A 27,429-nucleotide genomic window follows, 5' to 3' on the forward strand; every position below is an offset into this window, starting at 1 on the left:
GCGGTTAATGGCCCCGATTCCTGCAGACACCGCCTAATTTTATTTTAGGTTATATCCGTCATTTTCGTATCCGTCGAAAAGGAAAGGGACGGATGATTCACAGCTCTTAATTTTAGGAAGAATGAGTAAATTAATGTGTCGGGTTATTGACTGACGTAAAATTTTTAGACGGTTGGTTTAGATTTGTGCTTAAAATTGACGTGTGTTCCATAAATTTTATGCTTGTCGATTACCCGTCCCTTTCCTTTTCGGCGGATAAGAAAAGGACAGATATAACTTAAAATAAAATTAGATGGTATTTACAGGAATTAGCACCATTATCATAATTAAAGCACATAATAACGGGTTCTTACCGCGTTTAAATGGGGATATGAGACTCCCGATATTTCGACACTGTTGCAAGTGCCATGATCACGGGATGACTGATGAGATTGGAGTGGAGTAGGTAGATCCATAATTTTCTACGGGCAGACATATCTGTCCAATCTCATCAGTCATCCCGTGATCATGGCACTTGCAACAGTGTCGAAATATCGGGAGTCTCATATCCCCATTTAAACGCGGTAAGAACCCGTTATTATGTGCTTTAATTCAGGATTTCACAATTTATCTTGAACCTAGTACACGACCCAATTCTGGAAGACAAACAGCGTATACGTCCCACTATGGGTACAAACCTCCCCTCAATCAACCGGAGGGGTATGGAGTATGGAGCATACTCCCCCATGCTGCTCAACTGACATCACTAACCCCTTCTAGGAATATGAAAGGAAACGACAAAATAAAACTGCGACGGAAGATATTTTTATCGCAGTCTATAAATTCTATTTTCATAGTCAACAGGTCTGTTGACAACATTGTCGCGAATTCTTTTTTGCGTCGCAATAGGTTCATTGTCAAGCAAGGACGCGCGTTTTTTTATTTTTAATAAGCGGCACTGTGGTCCTGTGGTACACCGGCTGGCTTCTCAAACGGGGAGCGCCGTTCGAACCCCGGTACAGGACTTGTACCAATGAGATAAAATAAAAATAAATAAAAATATTTTATTTGCATTAACAATAGTGTACATTTAGAACTAGTAGCTGGAGTTTCCTATTAAGCATAGTAATGCCTGTGCCAGGAAACTCCGCTCCTTCATAGCAGAGGTTATACAATTAGAAATCAGAATCATTTATTCAACGTAATTATCATAGATACACTTGTTGAAGGTCAATGTAACATTTTTGAATTTACGTCATTTCGCAAGGTGTTATGGCTGAGGAGAAGAAATGACAAGAAACTGCAACAGCAATACATCTTTTAAAAACCAATGAGGATATACATTACAAGTTATTTAATAACTAGAGGAACACATTCAATTCCAGACATTTTTATCATTTAGGTAGTCATTAATCTTATAATAAGCTTTTTTACATAAAGTAAGCTTCACATGAGCTTTAAATTTATTTTCTGACAAATTTAAAATATTATCTGGTATTTTATTGTAAAAACGTATACATAACCCCAAAAAAGATGAATTTAATTTACTTAATCTAGAATTTTTAATAGCAATTTTATGTTTATTTCTTGTATTGTAAGTTGTAAGTAATTAAAATAAACAAAAAGACACTAAGTAGGTGTAACAAATAATTGTTATTGTTAGTAGAGAGAGAGCATGTACGCGCGTCTGAGTGTGCTAGCCCTACGACATTGTCTTGGGATCAGAGGTTGCTCCACACAGCACAGTGGGTAGCAACCTCTGCTAACAGAGGAAATGAGATATGAATTTATCTTAAGTGCAGTTTCACAGTTGGCTCGACCATTATAGACGGCTATACGGCTCACTGCCTACCACGTTGGTTTGGCACTCACTTCACCTTGCGATATATGTACCTCTGACTACCCCAATTGAGATAACGGCGTGAGCTTATGTTATGTATTTTGAAGTCTCCACACTTAGTTTCTCTCCGAAAGAAGGATGATCCGTGCTTCGGAAGGCACGGAAGCACGGAAGGCCGTTGGTCCCGGTTACTACTTACTGAAGTGAGTAGTTTTCACACGAGCCATGTCAGAGGACTTTTGCGGCTCAATAGTAACTCTGCAATACTGCCATTGACAATATTTAAAAGTAAATTAAAAAAAAAATCTTATTCACCATACCTTTTATTCAGTGAAAGAATATTTAAATTTAAAGTCACACCCGTTTATTTTAATTAAGGTTAATTGTTTTTTGTGTATTTAAAATATCTATTGTTATTTAATTTTTTTGAGACAGATTTATTAAAGAATAAATGTTCCTTTAATTATAAATTATTTAATATTAATATTCGCACGCTGTATGGTTGAGTGATGGACTTTTATTGATATAATGTATATTTACAATACAATACAAATACACTTTTTACAATACACTTTTTTACAATACAATACACTTTTTTTTCCGCCGCGGCACTCGTTGAGAGCAGACGTGTTGCAGTTCGTATCAAGATATTTTTAAAAATATTTAACTTTATTTTCAACCTACTTTAAACCATAGTGCAAAGTTATTAGGTGCTATTTCCCTTGTACTATACAAGCAGTGATAAATACTTCTTCTCGCTCACGGGCACAGGACGTCCTTGTCTCGCGTCGCTGATCCTTTCCGCGAGCTGTCAAACTCGCCCGTGTCGTCACGCGTCGTGTTGTTGTTTGTGAAGGTAGCCGTTCTGATAACGTTATAATTGCAATAGGTACCACAAATTATATCTACCTGCAATTATGGAAGTAACTTGTTCTCCAGGCAAGTCTAGCTCGACTCCGGATCTGAATACTACTCCAAACACGGACTATGTTAATAATCAGCGTCGAATGTTCAAAAGAGGCCGTGAAGAGGAAGACATGGATAGTCTCCTAGCAAAGTATACCAGCGGGATTTCTGCTGAACTCAAAACGTTCAAGGATGAGCTTACATCTTCGGTCGAGACTAAAATATCAAATCTTCATGACTCACTTAAAGCAGATATAAAGGGAGATCTCGATTATATAAAATCAGAGCTTAAGATGGTTACTGAGAGGCAAAATAATCTAGCTGCTGATCACGAAACCCTTGTTCTACGCACTGGTGTCATTGAAGAGAACTGTCAATCCAATTCTTCGAACATATCCAGCTTGAACGAACAGATAGTAAACTTACAAATTGACCTTAATAACCTAATGCAGCGTGACCGTCTTCAGAACCTTGAGGTCACTGGCATTCCCGACAAAACAAATGAAAACTTATCCAACTACATTATAAATATTTCTACATTTTTGGGAGTTGCCATCACACCGCAGGATATTGAGTACATATCTCGCATTCAACTGCATAAAAAATACTCAAGTGATCCGAAAACTATAATCGTCAAGATGAAGACTCGTCTACTCCGTGACTCCATCATCTCTGCGGCGCGCTCGAAGAAAAAAATCACAACGTTGGATATAGGTATTACCGCACCGGGCGGGGCTAAACAGATATACGTCAACGAACATCTGACGCCGGCAAACAAGCTCTTGTACCTACAGGCTCGTAGGAAGAAAAAGGCAGCGACCGATTTCAATTATGTGTGGGTCCGTGATGGAAAGATTTTCGCCAGAAGAAATGACAATTCCCCATTATTTTTGATCCGTTCTACTAATGATCTAAACAAAATATCGTGACTCTCGGTGTCTTATGTATTATTAGTGTTAATTGACTTGTTATCAGCTTACCGCTACAACATTTTCGTACATAATATTACTTGTTTACTTTGTGTTCGCGATAGATCGATGCCTGATAAGCAATACTGCATTCTATTATTTTTGGTAGTGTTCATTACACTTTCTTACGTTATTTTCAATATTACTTTATTAAATATATATATATATTACGTTTATTAAGTATATATAATATATATGTATTATTTTATTGTATAGATATAATAATACTAGATGTCGCGTGGTTCGCTCGCAGCAAGCTGCTCGCGTGTCTTGTTTTCCCGCCACTTTTTTACCGCGATAGAATTTGACCAAGACTTCAATAGGTCTCGTGAAAACAAAAAAGTTCCAGGTGCGATAGTTTCGCCAGGCTGTAGGGTGTCTCCCTGATGCGGAGCAGCTTTCGAAGATCGAAAAGTATTTCCATACTCAACATGATGTTTCGATCACATTCCTCATACATCATTTTTACCCCCGAGGCATTTTCGGGAAAAACGAAAATTTCGTATGGCGGCCATCTTGTTTTTCCGCCATTTTGGTTTTTTTTCACAGGGGATTGAATTTGACCAAGATTTAAATAGGTTTCGTGAAAAAAATATTGCTCTAGGTTTTATAGTTTTGCCAGGCCGTAGGGTGTCTCCCTGATGCGGAGCAGTTTTTCAAGATCGAGCAGTATTGAAATACTCAACATGACGATCCGATCACATCCCTATACATCATTTTTACCCTCGAGGCATTTTCAGGAAAAACGAAAATTTTGTATGGCGGCCATCTTGTTTTTCCGCCATTTTGGTTTTTTTTCACCAGGGATTAGATTTGACCAAGATTTAAATATGTTTCGCGAAAGAAAAATTGCTCCAGGTTTTATAGTTTTGCCAGGCCGTAGGGTGTCTCCCTGATGCGGAGCATATTTTGAAGATAGTGAAGTGTTTTCATACTCCACAAGACGTTCCGATTACATCCCCATACACAGTTTTTACTCCCGATGCATTTTCTGAAAAAACAAAATTTTGTATGGCGGCCATCTTGTTTTTCCGCCATTTTGATTTTTTTTCAACGGCGATAGAATTTGACCAAGACTTCAATAGGTCTCGTGAAAACAAAAAAGTTCCAGGTGCGATAGTTTCGCCAGGCTGTAGGGTGTCTCCCTGATGCGGAGCAGCTTTCGAAGATCGAAAAGTATTTCCATACTCAACATGATGTTTCGATCACATTCCTCATACATCATTTTTACCCCCGAGGCATTTTCGGGAAAAACGAAAATTTCGTATGGCGGCCATCTTGTTTTTCCGCCATTTTGGTTTTTTTTCACAGGGGATTGAATTTGACCAAGATTTAAATAGGTTTCGTGAAAAAAATATTGCTCTAGGTTTTATAGTTTTGCCAGGCCGTAGGGTGTCTCCCTGATGCGGAGCAGTTTTTCAAGATCGAGCAGTATTGAAATACTCAACATGACGATCCGATCACATCCCTATACATCATTTTTACCCTCGAGGCATTTTCAGGAAAAACGAAAATTTTGTATGGCGGCCATCTTGTTTTTCCGCCATTTTGGTTTTTTTTCACCAGGGATTAGATTTGACCAAGATTTAAATATGTTTCGCGAAAGAAAAATTGCTCCAGGTTTTATAGTTTTGCCAGGCCGTAGGGTGTCTCCCTGATGCGGAGCATATTTTGAAGATAGTGAAGTGTTTTCATACTCCACAAGACGTTCCGATTACATCCCCATACACAGTTTTTACTCCCGATGCATTTTCTGAAAAAACAAAATTTTGTATGGCGGCCATCTTGTTTTTCCGCCATTTTGATTTTTTTTCAACGGCGATTGGATTTGACCAAGATTTAAATAGGTTTTGCGGAAAAAAATTTGATCCAGGTATAATAGTTGCGCCAGACCGTAGGGTCTCTCCCTGATGCGGAGCAGTTTTCCAAGATCTGGAAGTTTTCCCATACTCACCGGAAGATTTGGATCACATCCCCCATACATCATTTTCACCCCCCGAGGCTCCTTCTGGGAGAACAACCCTGTCAGTCAGTCAGTGAGTCAGTCAGTCAGTCAATGGGTTTGTAGCTATATATAGTATAACTAGATGTCGCGTGGTTCGCTCGCAGCAAGCTGCTCGCGTATTTTGTTTTCCCGCCATTTTTTTTACCGCGATAGAATTTGACCAAGACTTAAATAGGTCTCGTGAAATCAAAAAAGTTCTAGGTGCTATAGTTTTGCCAGGCCGTAGGGTGTCTCCCTAATGCGGAGCAGTTTTTGAAGATGACGTTCCGATCACACCCCAATACATCATTTTTACCTCTGAGACATTTTCTGGAAAAACAAAAATTTGTGTGGCGGCCATCTTGTTTTTCGGCCATTTTGATTTTTTTTTACCGGCGATAAAATTTGACCAAGATTTTATTAGGTTTGGTGAAAAAAGAATCGTTTCAGGTGCGATAGTTTTCCCAGGCCGTAGGGTGCCGCCCTGATGAGGAGCAGTTTTTGAAGGTCGGGAAGTATTTCCATACTCAATATGACATTTTGATCTCATCCCTCTTACATCACATTCACCCCGAGGCATTTTCGAGAAAAACGAAAATTTTGTATGGCGGCCATCTTGTTTTTCCGCCATTTAGATTTTTTTTCACTGCCAATTGAATTTGACCAAGGTTTAAATATGTCTTGTGAAAACCAAAAAGTTCTAGGTGCTATAGTTTTGCCAGGCCGTAGGGTGTCTCCCTGATGCGGAGCAGTTTTTCAAAATCGAGAAAAATTTCCATAGTCTACGGGATGTTCCGATTACAACCCCATACACATTTTTTACCAACGAGACATTTTCTGGAAAAACAAAATTTTGTATGGCGGCCATCTTGTTTTTCCGCCATTTTGATTTTTTTTCACCGGCCATAGGATTTGACCAAGATTTAAATAGGTTTTGCGAAAAAAAAATTGATCCAGGTCTAATAGTTGCGCCAGACTGTAGGGTGTCTCCCTGATGCGGAGCAGTTTTCCAAGATCTGGAAGTTTTCCCATACTCACCGGGAGGTCCCGATCACACCCCCCATACATCATTTTTACCCCCCGAGGCTCCTTCTGGGAGAACAACCCTGTCAGTGAGTCAGTGAGTCAGTGAGTCAGTCAGTACATGGGTTTGTAGCTATATATAATATAACTAGATGTCGCGTGGTTCGCTCGCAGCAAGCTGCTCGCGTGTCTTGTTTTCCCGCCATTTTTTTACCGCGATAGAATTTGACCAAGACTAAAATAGGTCTCGTCAAATCAAAAAAGTTCTAGGTGCTATGGTTTTGCCAGGCCGTAGGGTGACCCCTGATGCGGAGCAGTTTTCCAAGATGACGTTCCGATCACACCCCAAAACATCATTTTTACCTCTGAGACATTTTCTGGAAAAACAAAAATTTGTATGGCGGCCATCTTGTTTTTCGGCCATTTTGTTTTTTTTTTTTCACTGGCGATAAAATTTGACCAAGACCTTAATAGGCTTCGTGAAATCAAAAATTTCCCAGGTGCGATAGTTTTGCCAGGCCGTAGGGTGTCTCCCTGATGCGGAGCAGATTTCAAAGATCGAGAAGTACTTCCATACTCAACATGACATTCCGATTACACCTCCATACATTGTTTTTACCTCTAAGACATTTTTCTGAAAAAAACAAAATTTTGTATGGCGGCCATCTTGTTTTTCCGCCATTTTGGTTTTTTTCACCGGCGATTGGATTTGACTAAGATTTAAATACGTTGTGCGAAAAAATCATTGTTCCAGGTGCGATAGGTTAGCCAGGCCGTAGGGTGTCTCCCTGATGCGGAGCAGGTTTTCAAGATCGAGAAGTATTTCCATACTCAACAATATGTTCCGATTACACCCCCATACACAGTTTTTACCCACGAGACATTTTCCGGAAAAATAAAATTTTGTATGGCGGCCATCTTGTTCTTCCGCCATTTTGTTTTTTTTTCACCGGCGATTGGATTTGACCAAGATTTAAATAGGTTTTGCGAAAAAAAAATTGATCCAGGTCTCATAGTTGCGCCAGACTGTAGGGTGTCTCCCTGATGCGGAGCAGTTTTCCAAGATCTGGAAGTTTTCCCATACTCACCGGGAGGTCCCGATCACACCCCCCATACATCATTTTCACCCTCCGACGCTCCTTCTGGGAGAACAACCCTGTCAGTGAGTCAGTGAGTCAGTCAGTCAGTCAGTGGGTTTGCAGCTATATATAATATAATAACTAGATGTCGCGTGGTTCGCTCGCAGCAAGCTGCTCGCGTGTCTTGTTTTCCCGCCATTTTTTTACCGCGATAGAATTTGACCAAGACTTGAATAGGTCTCGTGAAATCAAAAAAGTTCTAGGTGCTATGCGGAGCAGTTTTCCAAGATGACGTTCCCATAACACCCCTATACATCATTTTTACACCCGAGACATGTTCTGGAAAAACAAAAATTTGTATGGCGGCCATCTTGTTTTTCGGCCATTTTGATTTTTTTTTTACCGGCGATAAAATTTGACCAAGATTTTATTAGGTTTGGTGAAAAAAGAATCGTTCCAGGTACGATAGTTTTCCCAGGCCGTAGGGTGCCGCCCTGATGAGGAGCAGTTTTTGAAGGTCGGGAAGTATTTCCATACTCAATATGACATTTTGATCTCATCCCTCTTACATCACATTCACCCCGAGGCATTTTCAGGAAAAACGAAAAATTTGTATGGCGGCCATCTTGATTTTCCGCCATTTTGATTTTTTTTCACCGGCAATTAAATTTGACCAAGATTTAAATAGGTATCGTGAAAACTAAAAAGTTCCACGTGCGATAGTTTCACCAGGCCGTAGGGTGTCTCCCTGATGCGGAGCAGTTTTTCAAGATTGAGAACATTTTCCGTTCTCGACAAGACACTCAGATTACATCCCCATACACAGTTTTTACCCCCAAGTCATTTTCTGGAAAAATAAAATTTTGTATGGCGGCCATCTTGTTTATCCGCCATTTTGATTTTTTTTCACCCACGATAGAATTTGACCAAGATTTTAATAGGTTTCGTGAAAAAAGAATCGTTCCAGGTGCGATAGTTTTGCCAGACGGTAGGGTGTCTCCCTGATGCGGAGCAGTTTTCCAAGATCTGGAAGTTTTCCCATACTCACCGGAAGATCTTGATCACACCCCTCATACATCATTTTTACCCCCCGACGCTCCTTCTGGGAGAACAACCCTGTCAGTGAGTCAGTGAGTCAGTCAGTCAGTACATGGGTTTGTAGCTTTATATAATATAATAATGTATTATAAGTATTTTTGTTTGTAATCATATACACTTCTCATCAAAAAAATCGAAACACTTCCGTTTTCATTGTTTCTGTCCGAATTTAACACAAAAAAGAATTCATACGATGAAAAAAAATACATAAACGTATAGCTGGCAGTTTGGCCATTACAGTAATAAGCGAAAATTCTAAATTCAAAATTAGAATTTCATTTGTTTATCTTATAAACGAAATGAATCACTGTTTTGAGACAAATGTGTGTTTAGGGTTGGAGTACATTTAGCGTTTAAAAACTAAAAATTGGCGCCTATTCTTAAACTTTTTGTTTTTTATTTCAATACTGTGACTTTGGGACGTCTGAAAAAAGGTTTTTTTCTAAAACGTATGGATACTTCGCCCACAGAAGCCGCCCAAGTTGTGGCATTGCTGGATTCTGGCCTTAGTCAGCGTGTTGTGGCTGCAAGACTGCATCTAAGCCTGTCATCTGTTCATAGAGTCTATAAACGTTATCGGGAGACTGGTTTGTTCACGCGCCGTTCAGGATCTGGCAGGAATCGGGTCACTTCTGAGCGAGATGATCGATTTATTGTAACAACTTCTTTAAGAAATCGACGCCTTAACGCTTTTCAACTGCAGCAGCGGCTTCGTGTTGTACGAAGGGTGGCTGTAAGTGACTCTACAATTAGAAGAAGGTTGAAGGATCGTGAACTGGTACCGCATAAGCCAGCAAATGGGCCGAAATTAACTGCAGACCATCGAAGAGCGCGCCTTAACTTTGCACGTGAGCACCTAAATTGGTCATACCTACAGTGGAGCAAAGTTCTCTTTTCTGATGAGTGTAAAATTATGCTGTATGGTAACGACGGAAGGAACAAGGTCTACAGAAGAGACGGAGAACGCTATGCACAATGCTGCATTGAAGAAAAGGTCAGCTATGGTGGCGGTTCTGTAGGTATGACCAATTTAGGTGCTTACGTGCAAAGTTAAGGCGCGCTCTTCGATGGTCTGCAGTTAATTTCGGCCCATTTGCTGGCTTATGCGGTACCAGTCCACGATCCTTCAACCTTCTTCTAATTGTAGAGTCACTTACAGCCACCCTTCGTACAACACGAAGCCGCTGCTGCAGTTGAAAAGCGTTAAGGCGTCGATTTCTTAAAGAAGTTGTTACAATAAATCGATCATCTCGCTCAGAAGTGACCCGATTCCTGCCAGATCCTGAACGGCGCGTGAACAAACCAGTCTCCCGATAACGTTTATAGACTCTATGAACAGATGACAGGCTTAGATGCAGTCTTGCAGCCACAACACGCTGACTAAGGCCAGAATCCAGCAATGCCACAACTTGGGCGGCTTCTGTGGGCGAAGTATCCATACGTTTTAGAAAAAAACCTTTTTTCAGACGTCCCAAAGTCACAGTATTGAAATAAAAAACAAAAAGTTTAAGGATAGGCGCCAATTTTTAGTTTTTAAACGCTAAATGTACTCCAACCCTAAACACACATTTGTCTCAAAACAGTGATTCATTTCGTTTATAAGATAAACAAATGAAATTCTAATTTTGAATTTAGAATTTTCGCTTATTACTGTAATGGCCAAACTGCCAGCTATACATTTATGTATTTTTTTTCATCGTATGAATTCTTTTTTGTGTTAAATTCGGACAGAAACAATGAAAACGGAAGTGTTTCGATTTTTTTGATGAGAAGTGTATATAATTTCAGAGTGTGTAGTCAGGGGCCTCGCTATGTTTGCGTAATAATACATCGTAATTTTATCTACTTAATATGTAATGGCTAATCGAAACAGAATTTGTGGATCGAATCTAAATATCTTTTACCAGAATGTTCGCGGTCTCCGGACTAAATGCCTACCGCTTTATAATAACATTCTATCGTGTGACTATGAAATAATATGTATAACTGAAACATGGTTCCAATCTGATATATTGGACTCGGAGTTTTGCGATCCTAGATATAACATATTTCGTTCCGACCGCGATTTACTTTCTACTCAAAAGAAAACAGGTGGTGGAGTATTAATGTGTGTATTACGCGAACTGTGCGCTTTTGTAAGGTATGAGTGGTCGTGCGACGAAATTGAGTCAATCTGCGTGACTATTCCGGGGGGGAAACTGGGAACAAATGTAGACCTCAACATTATTTTATTATACTTGCCACCGGAGGATAACTTAATGGCATCCCGGTTAGGGTATATTTTAAATAGTGTAAAGAGATTTTACGAATTAAACCCAGCTGACAATTACTTACTTCTAGGAGATTTCAACTTAGTATACATCCGATGGTATGCTGATAGTTACTCGGTACAACACATAGGTACTACAGAGGCACAAGTCGCATCCTTAAATTTCGTTGATGAGTTGTACTATATAGGTTTATCTCAATATAATTTAATACCTAACCGTTGCGATAATATTCTAGACCTGTGTTTTAGTAATTTGGATTTGTCTGTAAATGAAACCTCACCTTTATCCAAATTAGATGACTTACATCCGCCTTTATATATATATTTTTTAAATCTGCAATTTAAATCTCTCAAAGAAAAACCACTACCTCACTACAATTTTTATAGGTGTGATTACGATTCAGTCAATCAATACTTAAAAGAAATAAATTGGGAGGAAGTGTTAAATACTGATTCCGTGGATAATGCTGTAGATGCTTTTTATGAAAGGCTGTACACTTGTTTTGCTCGCTTTGTCCCTATATCGACCCGTAACAATTGCTACCCGATCTGGTATAGCTCTTCTTTAATCAAAATAATTCATGAAAAAAAGAAATTTCATCATAGGTGGAAAAAATGGAATAATCCTAGGGATCGGGACACATTCTCTATTTTAAGGACGCGCCAGCACCGAGCGCAGGAGCAATGCTTCCAACGATTTACTAATAATACTGAAAATCTAATCAAATTTTCACCTAAAACTTTTTGGAAATACGTTAAATCTAAAAGAGGTGGGTCATCTTACCCCAGACATTTCACTCTTGGTAATGATAAATATACTGACGCACAACCTATTTGTACTGCATTTAATAAATTCTTTGAAAGCGTGTTTGTAAGTCCCTCCACTTCTTGTAATTCTCCGAATAATGATATATTTCAATATTCAAACAATGAAGTGTTGTCTCGTATTGACGTGAGTGAGAAAGAGGTTTTAAAATTATTACTTTGTTTGGATAAGTCTAAGGGACCTGGTTGCGACCGTGTTCCACCATTTTTTCTAGTTCAATGTGCGGGATCCCTTGCCCGACCGATTACCATTCTATTTCGACGTTCTCTCAAGGATTGTATCTTTCCAATAATTTGGAAAAAAGCTCACATCATTCCATTACACAAAAAAGGTTCAAAAACTATGATTGAAAATTATCGACCAATTTCTATTTTGAATACCTTAGCTAAATTGTTTGAGAAATTTATTTATAACTGCATGTACCCGCTTATATCCATGGGCATATCTGACATGCAACACGGATTTTTGAGAGGACGTTCTACGATCTCGAACCTGGCTTGTTTCACTGATTTTGTTATTTCACAAATGGAGAACGGAGGGCAAGTTGATGTGGTCTACACGGATTTCGAAAAAGCTTTCGACCGTGTGGACCACAACATACTTTTAAGTAAGTTGAATGCACTTGGAATTCATGGTGACTTACTAAGATGGGTAACCTCTTATCTCACAAATCGTTCACAGTCCGTCATACTTGGAGGTTATAGGTCAGATTTTGTTTCCATCCCCTCCGGGGTCCCTCAGGGTTCCCATCTCGGTCCTCTGTTCTACAACGCCTATATCTATGATATATTTAAGTGCTTTGACAACGCTAAGCATCTTTTATACGCTGACGATAAAAAAGTTTTTATGGCTATCAAATCTCTCAACGATTGTCATTCACTACAATCAGATCTAAACAATCTTTTTAACTATTACAAACAAAATAATATAACCATTAGCATTAATAAAAGCCAATGCATTACATTCACGCGTAAACGAAATAATATTATTAAATATCCGTATAATTTTAATGGCGTTGTTTTGGAGAGGACTGACTTGGTGCGCGACTTGGGAGTTATTCTGGATTCTAAAATGACAATGACCAATCACATCGACCATATAGTAAGTCGTGCATTCCGTAGTCTAGGGTTCGTTATGAGGACATGTAAACCATTTAAACATATTATAAGCTTTAAAGTAGTATATTATGCTTATGTCAGGTGTATCTTGGAATATGCTAGCACAATCTGGTCACCTTGCTACGCTACTCACGTAAATCGTATCGAACGGATTCAAAAGAAGTTTTTGTCATATCTAAACTTCAAATTCAAAGGAATAAACACATCTTCCTTATCTTACTCTGAAAACTGCCGAACCTATAATATTTTAACTCTTGAAGAGAGACGACATTTATTAGATATGGGTTTTTTGTTCGATATTTTGCGCGGCCGTCTGAATTGCTCCGACCTCCTCTCGGGCTTATCTCTCAGTGCACCGACGCGACGCACGCGTCACACAAATTTATTATGCCCTCGTCTACATAAAACTAAATATGGTATGAATTCTGTACTGACTCGTCTCGTTCGCATATATAATGATAGGTTTGACTGCATTGATCCATTTGTAGGTACAAAAAATACATTCAAGCTTAAAATAAAAAAAAAATATTTTAGTTAATTCATTAAATTATAACTTCTAAAATACCGCAGGTTGCTGACTAGCAATTTCAAACATGCATTGTATGCGTATATATATACAAACAGTGTTGTGCACAGTGTTTATTCTTAAACGATCCCAAGACTATGCTGTCGTAGGGCTGAGCTCAACACAAACACACACACACACATACACACACGACCTCACTCAACACACACACCGCGTCTACCGTATTATGTCGTGATTCTTAACAGTTTCAATCTGCATCGTGTTTGAATGTATGAACTACTGTTTATCACTATGTTTCCATAAGAACTAGCGTGGTTTCTGTTTCACACTCACAACTTTGCTAATTAACCTATTATATACATGTACGTTTATCGTTATACCATAATATATATGATTGTATCATAATATCTATTCACAACTATATAAATTCTGTTATTTATATATACATTCTGTATATAACTTCTGTATCATTCCGTATATATTGGTATTATATATATATAACTATTAACATTAAATAAAACGTTCTCTTGTATAAGCATCAAAACATGTTGTAACTGTAACGCTGCTGCTCTCATTCATGTTTGTTTTTTAAGTGGATAACTTTTTTGGCAAATAACTGTAATCTACTGATTGTACCTAAAATAAATTATGCTGTTGTTATCCCAAATAAAGAAAAATAAAATAAAATAAAAATAAAAATTGCACCAAAATAAAAAGAAATAAGAGAGATATATTTAAGATCTTTTGTACCACTCTAGAGCGAATAAATTTCATTTCATTTCATTTCTGACACCAGGGTTGTTGACACACGATTGAAGAACATATGCCTTCTTTCTTTTTATATTATTTCTGATAATAAAATCATTTTTTTATCGACTCGTTCAATAATTTTATCACGTTGCGCATTAAGGCCCTGTAAGTCGACATACGACGGTAATCTTGACTCCTGACATTTGGCTAGCTAGCAGTAATGGTTACACAATTCGCGCGCATTTGTTAATGATTGTTAATTAACTCATTTACATCCGAAGGTCAGGTGGGTGTGTCGGTTTTGTGCGTTTATTCGATTGTTGTATTTGATTTTTGTTAGTTTTTATTCTGTTTGAAACAAATGTATCTTTTGGTTCGAAAAAATATCAATCTGTCTTATTATTACTATTACGTATGGCAGGCAAAAATAAAATATTCCGCGTGGAAAAAAAATCCTAAAAAAAATCCCAAATTATTTATATGTTTATCCTGAATATCTGTCCTAAGAAATCGATTACCACGGCATACGACCGAGGCTGCCCTCCACATCACTATTCGGAAAAATTTCCGTGAAATATTTTCTTGTTTCATGTTTTTAAGAACGCGATTTTAGTCAATGGCCCTGATTCCTGAAGAAACGCTAATAAGTATAATTTAAGTTCTACGTGTAATTTTCTTATCCACCGAAAAGGAAAGGGACGGATGATTGACAGCTGTTAATTTTATGAAAAATGAGTAAATGTATGAATAACCTAGACGAATCTAGTAGGTATCACGCTAGTGTGCAAACCGTTTCACGTGTGCTGTCAACTTAATTCTGTCGGGTTATTGGCCAATGTAAAATTTGTATGGGGTTGTTTTGAAATTGTGCTTAAAATTGACGTGTGTTCATAAATATTATGCTTGTCGATTACCCGTCCCTTTCCTTTTCGGCGGATAAGAAAATGACTGGTATAACTTAAAATAAAATTAGATGGTGGGTGCAGGAATCAGCACCACTATCTACTTATTCTTATTTATTATATTTAAGTAAAAAAAAAATAATTGTAACTCTCTTTTAAAATTGCTGTACCCAATCCGGGTCCATATGTGTAACTCATCTTATGTTACCAAGTTACCAACCTCCTAACATGTGGAACGCAAATAAACTTTTTTATTTTAATTTGATCACCGTGATGTAGCCATGTTCTAAGAACTTTCTGGTTGATGATGAAATACTAGGTTCATTCATGTTTATTTTTCCGATGATGTTATCAATTCATCGACCTGTCTAACAGGATACAAGTGTTCTAAATACTGACTCACAATTTCTACTGAATCAGCATTCAATACCTTCAGTTAGTCTTTGGTGTGTCTGAAATGCGTTTTGAAGGGATATGACCTAACTTGTATTGGGCTGGTTTACCCTTCGCGTGTTGGAAGATGAGACTTTTGAAGATGGGTAGGCTTTTGTAAAAAATCGGACCTGTCAAATCTTCACCTCAGGTAAGCGGACCCTGTGAATAACGGGATAACGGAGGAGGTGATGATGATGATTACTGGGGGTTAAAAAGACCACATCGAAGCAATTCATCTAAACGAGCAATATGCTATTTTTGCATTTGTTTGAATTGCGCACTTACTTTTGTATGCGCAAATGTCAAATTTCAATATTGTTTATTTAGATGAATTGCTTCGATGTGGCCTTTTGAAGGCAGTTTACATTAGGAATATAAGAAAACAGAGAAAGAAAAAATGTTCTGCTTTCCCGAGTTGGCTTGCAACAGGCATAACAGGGACTTACATAGAATCAAGCAACACAATCACTTATTGTTCTAACTAATATAAAATAATGTATAATAGTCAGTGACTGGTATAGTTACCCTTTGGCGACGCAAAATAGATTGGCGTCTGACCTCAATCAAATCTGCATTTTAGAAACGACGCGACGTAATATTCGAATTTGAAGGCGGTAACTGATTAAGTACACATGCACTTAAGCGGTTATTTAAATAAATAAATAAGTTAACAATGTTTATGGAAAAAGCAATCCAAAACCCAAGGGTTAATTAAAACTACTCTGTCCATATTCTTTTCCGAAAAGTATATTCTTCTTCTTTTTTTATCGTGTGAGTTGTGAGGTTAGGTAGGTGAACCCTGGTGTTAGGGTTATTATTGGCATATTATGAGTATATTAGTAAGGGTTGATTTCTCAATGGACAGATAGCGACCATTCGTAGAATAAAGTGTTCCTGATTTTTTCATACAAAAACACAAATTATAAACTCTCTTTTAAAAAAGTGGCAACCCTACCTAGATAACCTGAAGTCTAACTATCGCTAGTCCCACAATACCCAGCCTAGGTCTCCTATTCTTAGCGCTCCGACAGCACGTAACCAATTTATCAATGGCCGACTTGCAAACATGAATCACCGTCCATCATAAACACAAATTATAATAACACAAAGCACCACGCCTTGATCCCCGAAGGGAGAGGCAGAGATGTTGTGGATATGAAATTTCGGATACGGATTGGAAACGGATTTAAGAAATTTCAAAAGTAAAATACAAATAGGTAATAAAGTGGTTTTATTCATAATGACAAGTTATAGTATACGTATTATTTTATGACGACAAAAGAAGAAAAACAAACAAAGCGCGAGGCGTGTGTGTCTGCACTGGCAGCGGCCAGCCGATCAAAACAACTTGCCATAACGAGTCTCAATTAGGCTCCGCCCCTATCCGATATTATCCGAAACTTTTATTTCGGATATCCGAAAGTTTCGGTTACGGTTACGGAGCTCCCTAACATCGCTGGTCTATAGTACACCCATTCCTTGCCATGTAATATGGGGCGAGCCTATTGCCATTAACCGGCCACAAATCCCGGATTCCCGGAGGAGGTATGGAACATATTCCACCACGCTGCTCCACTGCGGGTTGGTGGAGTATGTTTATGTTACTCAACGTAACACTATCACGAGAGAAGAAGATTATGGGCTATGGGCTGATGATGATCACCAATAACCATGATGTTATTATAGAACCACCGTAGGCCCATGATGAAATCACCAGGGTTGATAAGGTTGGTCATCCACCTCACAACCTGGTAAGGCCACAGAATCGGGGATTACGAACAGCATCCGTTTTTCCTTCAACGAAAGAGAAGCTTTTTATTTTGGGTCTATATCCTGCAAATGCAAACATCATAGAAGGAAAAAGAAGGGAAGAGAGGAAGGCGTAGACCAAGGAGAACATTTATGAAACAAATAAAAGAGAAGGTACATTGCGGAGTGTGTGATCACGAATATTTTGCAGTTTGATATTAGCTACGTAATGAACATCAAATTGTCGTTGTAATTTACAATTGTAAGTTTTATTAAACAGGCCCCAGATCGTGTCGTATCAGGAGGTTAAGGATTTGGCGGGAAGAAGAGAGGAATGGCGATACTCCACCGACAAGAGCGCAGCTCTTAAATAAAGAGAGAGAGATCCTGCAAATACCCAGAGGCGCGCAACAGCCAAATCGTGTTCAAATATTGATCAGATCATTTCCCTATTTGTACGTGTAACGAGAAGTTCTGAACATTACGTGGTCCGTTTTAGCGAGTTATTTATTCAGGCGTGTGCATTTTCCGGCATTTGGATATGCCTACGTAATGCCTTAGAATAAATAATAAAATCTCCTGCTTACATAAACAGCTTGTATACGTCCCACTGCTGGCAGCGGGCATACTCCGCCACGCGGGTTGGTGGAGGCATTTGGGCTAGTAACCCGGGTACAACAGTTTAACGTGCCTTCTGAAGCACGGAATCATCTTCCTTTTTCAGACAACCAGCGTGATTCAAAAAGTTATTTTAGACATTGTCCTCATCGGGAATCGAACCCGGACCTCCAGATTGTAAGACAAATGCTGTAACGACTTGACCACGGAGGCTGCTGCTTATCTATCTACTGTTTATAGAACGGTTTAATTTGGTTAGGACATTACGTACAGGCTGATCACCTGATTGTTCCAAAGTAAGATGAGCCGTGCTTCGGAAGCGTTAAGCCGTTGGTCCCGGTTACTATTTAGTGATGTAAGTGAGTAATCGTTACTGTCGCACCGCGTAAGCAGCCAAGATGGCGATCCCCGATTCGTGACGTCACATGTAGTTCGGCAAGCCGATTGAACGAATGATTTCAGTACTTTTGACACTAAATCGGCACCGGCTAAGAAATCGAAGTTCGGCGTTTAGTCTAAATTGCCGTAATCCGCTAATGATTAAGGAGCAGAGCGCACGGACTGTTTATTTCCTGATCACGATTCTGCGTCATTTATATTTATTTAAATATTTATAATGTAATCCATACTGAATAATAAATGCTAAAGTAACTCTGTCCGTCTGTTACCTTTTTTACGTTCAAACTGCTGAACTGACTTAAGAGGTATAGAGATAGTTTGAGACTTAGAAAAGAGAGGATAGTTGAATCCTGATAATCACTCTCTAAGAGAATGAAAAGTCGCGGGCGGAAATCGAGTATATCATAATAATCTGCGCAGTATTTACTTATAAGTATTTTTTTCCCTAACGGCCATCTACATATCACTCTATAAACTAAAATTTATAAACATAGTGTATTCATATTTGCGAAGTAGGTATACATATCGTAAACATGGAACTTGTTTTGATTCTACAATCTACAGTAATATTGTGGTAGTCATGCGCACGACGCCATAGCAAACAGAAAACAGTGGTTACACTCCTGGTGTTGGCAACATCCAACAAATTATATTTTTTTACTTTTTAATGTATAAAATGGCAATACTTTCTCTCTTCTTCTACGATCGACTGCAAGAAACGTGTAATTTTTGTGTGGGAGGTGAGCCTAATTGATAATAATGACGTAGTCGCCGTATTATTTACCGCCTTCTACACACAAAGCAGAGCACAACAACATCTCTGTGTGTGAGACCTGGGTATCAGTAGAGCTGACGGCACGTCAAGTCGTTGGTCCCGGTTACTACTTAACTTACTGATGTAAGTAAGTAGTCGTTACATGAGCCATGTCAGTGGCGTATGGCGGCTCAATAATAACCCTGACACCAGGGTTGATGAGGTTGGTAATGCACGTCACAAGCCACACGATAGAAGAAGTAGAACCGAACCCATTAGTGTTTCTGTAATGCCTATTAGGATAGGCAGGACTAAAAGTCACAAGAACTACGTACATACGAGTACGTCGCCTTATGGTGAAAAGGTGAAACCAAGTTTTCGTTTTGATAGTCGTAAATCACATTTTGTGTGCATTGCGCATTTAGATGAATTGTTTCAATGCGGCCATTTTAACCCCCAAGGTCTAAGCGCTCATAATTTAATTTCATATGTACGTGCGTTGTCCAATCGCTTGCTAACCTACTGATATCTGTACACTATGACGAGGTGAACGCACGGCGCGGGTGCAAGTGCGCGCGCACTCGTCCGCTGTTTTGATGCGCATGCGACGGTCGCTTATGGCGTTTAGGTCGTGACTACGTTATCATTGATGCTGTGACTACAATGGGATTGGCGAAACAAATAGAGTTATAAGATTATCGTGCTTGGTACCTAAACGGATTGACCTCGCATTTGTATTCGAAAATAACACAACACACGAGCTGAATTTCGAGAATATTATACGTTTTTTTGGCTAATTGTAATTTTAGATTACATCACATTTTGCGACTATAATCAACTTACTGATTTTAGGTGTTTACTCAATGTGGGGAAGACCGGCATACTGTTCTAAAATATGACTGGATTTATGGAAGAAAATATTACTTGTAGACCAAGTCATATGATCGTGTATGATAGACAATTTACTTGGCTATGTTTATAAGTCTAAATATAAGATAAAGCGTCGTAATCTTTTGATATACTTACCTATTCATTGTTACTTTTTTCTCAAAATACGTCATACGGCCTACCAACCCCATCAACCCTGCTGTCACGGTTATTACTGAGCCGCTAAAAGCCCCTGACATGACTCATGTAACGACTACGTACTTACATCAGTAAGTAATAACCGGGACCAACGGCTTAACGTGCCTTCCGAAGCGCGGATCATCTTACTTTTGGACAATCAGGTGATCAGCCCGTAATGTTCTAACCAAACTAGGGATCACAAAGTGATTTTTGTGATTTGTCCCCACCGGGATTCGAACCCGGGACCTCCGGAGCACAGCGCTCAACCACTGGACCACGGAGGCCATATTCAACTGAATTTACTAAACTTCATTTTGTTTAAGTAAGAATATTCTGTATATCCAGCTGCTTAATATTAAAACTTGAGCAATTTGGAAGTGCAATATAGATGGATGGTTGGGGAGAGGAGTATGAGGGAACATTAGAGGTTCTCTGCAATGCAGAGGTGCGCCGAATGCGGCGCGGAGTCCTGCATTCTTATGCAAATTTGACGGCTTTCAGAAATCAAAATAATAATAATAATAAAAGTTTATTCAGGTAAAATCTACGACACACATATACATTGGTGCTAATTCCTGTAAATACCATCTAATTTTATTTTAAGTTATATCTGTCATTTTCTTATCCGCCGAAAAGGAAAGGGACGGGTAATCGACAAGCATAAAATTTATGGAACACACGTCAATTTTAAGCACAAATCTAAACCAACCATCTAAAAATTTTACATCCATCAATAACCCGACACAGTTAAGTAGACAGCACGTCAAACGGATTGCATACCAGGGACGTACCTTTTGATTCGCCCCGGTTATTCATTCATTTACTCATTCTTCCTAAAATTAAGAGCTGTGAATCATCCGTCCCTTTCCTTTTCGACGGATATGAAAATTACGGATATAACTTAAAATATAATTAGGCGGTGTCTGCAGGAATCGGGGCCATTTACAACATTAAATTATACACACATTGACATTAATATTTAGTTGGACAACATAAAGGTATATGGGTGCCGCAGTTCACCAAAAAAGGCCAGGGTTCAGTGAAAATTTACCCAGAGGGCAACACTGATTTTCAACCCATCACACTCATGTATCACAATCACAATCATTTATCCAACGTAATCATCATGGATAAACTTGTTGAAGGTCAATGTAACATTTTCGTATAACGACCTTCGTGGTCCAGTTGTTGAGCGTCGGGCTCACGATCCGGAGGTCCCGAGTTCGATTCACCGTGGGGACATATCACAAAAAATACTTTGTGGTCCCTAGTTTGGTTAGCACATTACTGGCTGAACACCAGATTGTCCGAAAGTAAGGTGATCCGTGTTTCGGAAGGCACGTTAAGCCGTTGGTCCCGGTTACTATTTACTGATGTAAGTACGTAGTCGTTACATGAGCCATGTCAGGGGTCTTGGGCGGCTTCATAGTAATAAAAAAACGCTCCCCATCTGTCCAGCCAAGTAGTTAATGCCATCTGCGGCAAATCTACAATAAGTTACGTCAAAAAAACCCAGACACTACACATTTACGTTATCGTACACAGGCATATGTGTGTGACGTGTGACGCCCATACTATTGAAGACTAAAGTAAGACCGAAGGGGGTGAGGTAAACCTAGCTCAGCCCCTGGTGGGGAGCGGAGAGTTGCCGTTCTATACGTATATTACTTATTCTATGCTATAAGGTGATATTTTTTTGCCATAAAAAATGACAGATGTGTGTAAACGACCGGTAAATATGAACAAAGGTTCGATGAGTTCAATAGTCTCATGCGCCACCACGTTTACCTTGAAGATGCTTTCCGTTTTCTTTAACCGTTTATTTTTAATTTTTTGAATATGCCGTATTTATATATTTTTTTAAATCAGTATTTTAACATCTTCTATCGTGAGGGTTGTGAGGTGGATTACCAACCTCATCAACGCAGGGTTACTATTAAGAGCCGCCAAAGGCCTCTGACATGGCTCATGTAACGACTCCGTACTTACATCTGTAAGTACTAACCGGGAGCAACAGATAAGCGTGTATTCCGAAGCACGGATCATCTTTCTTCCGGCCAATCAGATGATCAGCCTGTATTGTCCTAACCAAATTAGAGATCACAAAGTAATTTTTGTGGTATGTCCCCACCGGGATTCGAACCCGGGACCTCCAGATCGTGAGTGGTTATGTTATAAAAAAAGGTTGAGAAGCTCTGGTCAACTGTAAACGACTAAACAGCAAGTAATTAAAACAGCAAGTAAAACGGCTTCCGTGCCTCACTTAGCAGGGTCCACAGAATACCAGCGTCGTGGCTAGCGCCGCGGCTTATGCTGAGTGAGGCCCTTTTATAAAGGACACCACCACCATCGTTGACCAGTCCATACACTCAATTATTTGTATTTCTCGTGTATGTTGTTTTTATTATGTGTTTTGTTTGATTGTAAGTTGTGTGTTACTCCGTGTTTTAAATTATATATTTGTTTTGTATTTGTTACTGTGGTGTCCCTTTATAATAAACGTTTCTTTCTTTCTTCTTTCTAATTTTCGCTGTTTGTATTGTATACAGCTGTTGTTTGCACAGTGTCACTGAGTACGTATTGAACGAGTTTTTGTGCTCCTCATTCATTTGACAGTTATTTGACCTACGAGCACAATGGTATACAATTTAGATCATGACGCACCAGTAAATAGTGGCTAAAAGCTACTGAACTGTTGAATTTTTTTTTACCTTTGATGGGTTTGGTCTTGGCCCCAGACTTGCCCGAAAGTATAGACGAGGCCTAAGATGAAGAGCTCGCCCAGAACGTGCCTGTTCACTCTGGCCTTGAAAGACCCATATCGTCCCTTAGCTTACAACACCGCTCAAGTCGAAAATTGGCGGTTTTTACATTTCATTGGATGAAGAAGAAAATAAAGGTTAAAATAAAGTAAATCGTCAAAATAAGTACTTATAAATAATTACTTATTAACCGCTAACTAGAGTATGTATTAAGTAGCAATAAAAAAATCTACAGATATTTTAAATAAGACATTTTTTTTCGTCTCCTGTAAAGTTGGTAAAAATGACTTAAGCGGTGTTGTAAGCTAAGGGACGATATATCCCATATGCATTCGGAAATACAGAACACCGCAGAAAATTCCAATCCTTTCAATTCACTTATTGATAAATAAGTCACGTTCTTCTTCTATCGTGTGGGTTGTGAGGTGAATTACCAACCTCATCAACCCTAGGGTCAGGGTTATTATATAGAGTCGCTAAAGGTTCTCTATTTTTACTCATAAAATTTTATGTAATAATTTACCATGGCATACTGTTACTTGTCCTATTATTAGTTTCGCATAGTATTAATTTGTCATAACTTTTTAAGCATAATTTTGAAAGTCATAACTACTATAAGCATAATAACTAATGGCAATAATGATATATAAGCATAATTATTATAAGCATAAAAACTATACTCCGAATAAGAAAAGGTTTGACGCAACTTTGAACATTTTCGAAACTTACTTTTTCCTTGGCTGCATTTGATTCATGATTGTGACTTTTTATATTTTTTGCCACTATTTCATGCTGTTGGTCATCATTCGGTATACTTTTCGTGTGTAAGATAAACATGCTGGCGTCTTAGGGGCACCCTAAACTAATGTTATGCCTTGTAAAAATTATGACAAAACACTATTTGTTATTCTAAAAAAGAATTATGGATACCTATTTATATGCGAATCAAATTAATACCAACAAATATTAGTCCAAAAATAAGTTATACCTAACAAAACAGTATTCCTAGATGTTATTATGGGAAAGTACTATTATGCTAAAAAACGTTATGCAAAAAGGATTATGATAATTAAAATTATGACAAAAACATTTATGCATTTTAAGAGAATCCCGTCGCTAAAGGCCCCTGACATGGCTCATGTAACGACTACTTACTTACATTAGTAAGTAGTAACCGGGACCAACGGCTTAACGTGGCTTCCGAAGCACGGATCATTTTACTTCTTGGACATTGAGGTGATCAGCCTGTAATGTCCTAACCAAACTAGAGATCATAAAGTGATTTTTGTGATATGTCCCCACCTCCGGATCGTGAGCCCAACGCTCAACCATTGGACCACGGAGGTCGTTAAAACGTAGTGAATGTGCCATGTCAGGGGTCTTTGGCGGCTCAATAATAACCCTGACACCAGGGTTGATGAGGTTGGTAATTCACCTCACAACCCACACGATGGAAGAAGAAGATATTACATTAGTATAGATGATTATAGTGTACTGTAGCCATGGAATTATTGTTTTAATTACATCTGTTCTTGGTACTATTGTTCACAGGATAATGCAATAAGATATATTAACAACCTATTGTTTTGACTGCGAATAAATTATCATTAAGACTTACATATCAGTTTAACCTCCACAGGTACACGAGTTGATGACCAATTAGACAGACAGACAGACGGACGGACACAGGATAATGCAAGAGTAATATATTCGCCATCTATTTACATGGAACTTACACAGCTGACAAGTAGTGGGGGGTATACTATACACCTCTGCCAACCCCTTGGGGGACATAGGCGTGATATTATGTTAGGTAATACCCGGACCGGGAGTCGTCACCTTCTTTTTAACGTAAGCAGAGTGATTCTATGTTTCGGAGGGCACCATAAGCCGTTGGTCCAAGCTATTAGCCGTAAAAACACCTCCATCAACCCGCAGTGGAGCAGCGTGGTGGAGTATACTCCAAACACCCTCCGGTTGATTGAGGGGAGGCGTGTGCCCAGCAGTACACTGCTGAGCACATAATATGTTATGTTTTATGTCAAGTCTCCTTTCATTCATTCTCTCTACATATTCAGATCTTAGTTTTGACTACTTCTGCGGGCCTAGCGACGCGACTCTTTCTCGTCGCGACAGAGATCATCTGTCTCTTTCTGTGCAGTACTGTGAGAGAGTGACGGGTGACATATGTCGAGCCGAGAAAGAGTCGCGCGCTTACGGTGCTAAGCCCGCAGACAGTATCTTGAACTTGTCAGAAAATAATTTTAAAGCTCATGTAAAGCTTACTTTATGTAAAATAGATTATTATAAGATTGATGATTACCTAAATGATTAAAATGCCCGGTATAAACTGTCATTTAAGTGTTCATATGGTTATTAAACAACTTGGTAATGTACATCTACATTGATTTAAAAGATGTGTTGCTGTTGCAGTTTCTTGTCATTTCTTCTCTTCAGCCATAAAACCTTTCGAAATGACGTAGATTCAAAAATGTTAAATTGAGTTTTAACAAGTTTATCTATGATAATTTCGTTGAATAAATGATTCTGAATCTAACTCGAACCTTCCTCGAATCCGGCGTAAGTTGTGATATGGTTATAAGCGCCAACTTACCGCTATAAGCTGTTGGCGCGTTGTCCTGCAGTTTGAAGGTGAAGGGTATGTGTACGCGCTGCATGAGAAGCCGCGGCGGCTGCATGGCCCGCCGCCACGACTGCTCGCGACCCTCACCCACCACCCCGAGCACCTCCATGTTCCTGCGGGCGGAAAAATGGTCAGGGGGTTACAAAGACCACATCAAAGCAATTCATCTAAAATTGCAATATTGCATTCTGTCATTTTTTTTGACGTGACTTATTGTAGATTTGCCGCAGATGGCATTAACTACTTGGCCGGACAAATGGGGAGCGCTGAAGGCTCTCACCCGGTACAACGTTTAAGACAACAGGCCTGAGGGTGCCCAGTTGGCATTCTGACATTTGCGCATACAAAAGTAAAAAAAAAAGTTTATTGCAGTATCTTTTGGTACATAGTTTATACTGGGTTTGGAGCCGCCTTTCAAGCATAGATATGCTTGTATTAGGTGACTCCGTTCTGTGCTCCCGTGGGCGCTGGGCCCCAAAGGGCATCCGCCGGCAGGGACGCGGTTGTGTGCAATTGCGTTCCCGTATCCCCGCCACACGGCGCCGCGGCGGCAAGGAGGACCACCGTTGGGTTTTAGTGGGTATACCGGGTGGCGACACCCGGGGAGTCCCACATAACCACGTCGTCCCCCCGGGCGGCGTGGTATGCGTAAAGCATTTACCAACGCTAAAAAAAAGGTGACTCCGTTCTTCCATAACAATTTTCGTAACTATACTTAAAAAAAAACTACATCATCATCTCCCTTCCCTCCTCTGATTTGTCGTGTATATGGGTTTTCCTCACGTTTTCCCGATCACCATCTCCAGCGTCATCCCGTTTTTCACAGGGCCCGCTTACCTAACCTGAAGATTTGACAGGTCCGCTTTTTTACAGTAGCGACTGCCTGTCTGACCTTCCAACCCGCTAAAGGAAAACCAGCCCAATACAGGTTAGGTCACATAATTCCGAAAAATACATTTCAGGGAAGTGTGGGTTTGGTCCCGGTTATTACTAACTGATGTAAGTACGTAGTCGTTAGATGAGTCATGTCAGGGGCCTTTGGCAGCTCAACAATAACCTTGACACCAGGGTTGCTGATGTTGGTAAACCACTTCACAACCCACACGATAGAAGATTATGCCAATAGCAGTATAATAGACAATGCGACTAGAGCGAGATGATGCGACCAGCACGGTGCGGAATCGAAGAGAACTTCAATCTAGAAAAATCGTTTCCTTTAATCCGACCCGGAATCGAATCCAGTACCACAGGTTTGGCGATCAAGGCGTCTAGCCACCACCAGCGAATTAATACCTAATAATTATTTTGAGACCTTGTTATTTCAAGACACGCATTTATTTCACTAGTGCTCTAAATAAAGTAAATTAAAATGTATTTCCTGTTTTCAAGCATTTAATTGACAGTTTGTTTTGCACCAAACAATATTCGTGAAATTATTATTACATAAGACCACGCCTATTTGCCGTCGGGGTAGACAGAGACCTACGGAATTCCACATACTACGATCCTGACACTTTCGCTTCTTACACTCTCATCAAAGACTTCATACATGTTCACCGGTTTAGAGTACTCCTAACCTGGGGGATTAAAAAGGCTAGATCGAAGCAATTCATCTAAAAAAGCAACATTGCAATGCAAGCAAATGTCAAATAGCAATATTGCTTTTTTAGATGAATTGCCTTTTTAGTCCTGGGGGGTTAAAATGGCCACATGGAAGCAATACATTTAAGAA

At 39.2% G+C, this 27,429-nt stretch overlaps 2 protein-coding genes across 2 annotated transcripts in view; one reads left to right on the forward strand and one right to left on the reverse strand.

The window, feature by feature from the left end:
- LOC126375307 (cell growth regulator with RING finger domain protein 1-like) overlaps nt 1-27,429 on the reverse strand; it is a 55,492-nt gene that overhangs the window by 22,892 nt on the left and 5,171 nt on the right. Inside the window, exon 2 of the mRNA XM_050022248.1 lies at nt 25,668-25,810. Coding sequence (XP_049878205.1) covers nt 25,668-25,810 — 143 coding nt within the window. The remainder of the gene's footprint in view (nt 1-25,667; nt 25,811-27,429) is intronic.
- LOC126375294 (cyclin-dependent kinase-like 1) overlaps nt 531-27,429 on the forward strand; it is a 69,483-nt gene continuing 42,584 nt past the window's right edge. The window contains exon 1 of the mRNA XM_050022232.1: nt 531-563. The gene's annotated coding sequence lies outside the window, so the exon portion shown is untranslated. The remainder of the gene's footprint in view (nt 564-27,429) is intronic.

Source organism: Pectinophora gossypiella, chromosome 18 (assembly GCF_024362695.1).
Source record: "Pectinophora gossypiella chromosome 18, ilPecGoss1.1, whole genome shotgun sequence".
NCBI lineage: Eukaryota > Metazoa > Arthropoda > Insecta > Lepidoptera > Gelechiidae > Pectinophora > Pectinophora gossypiella.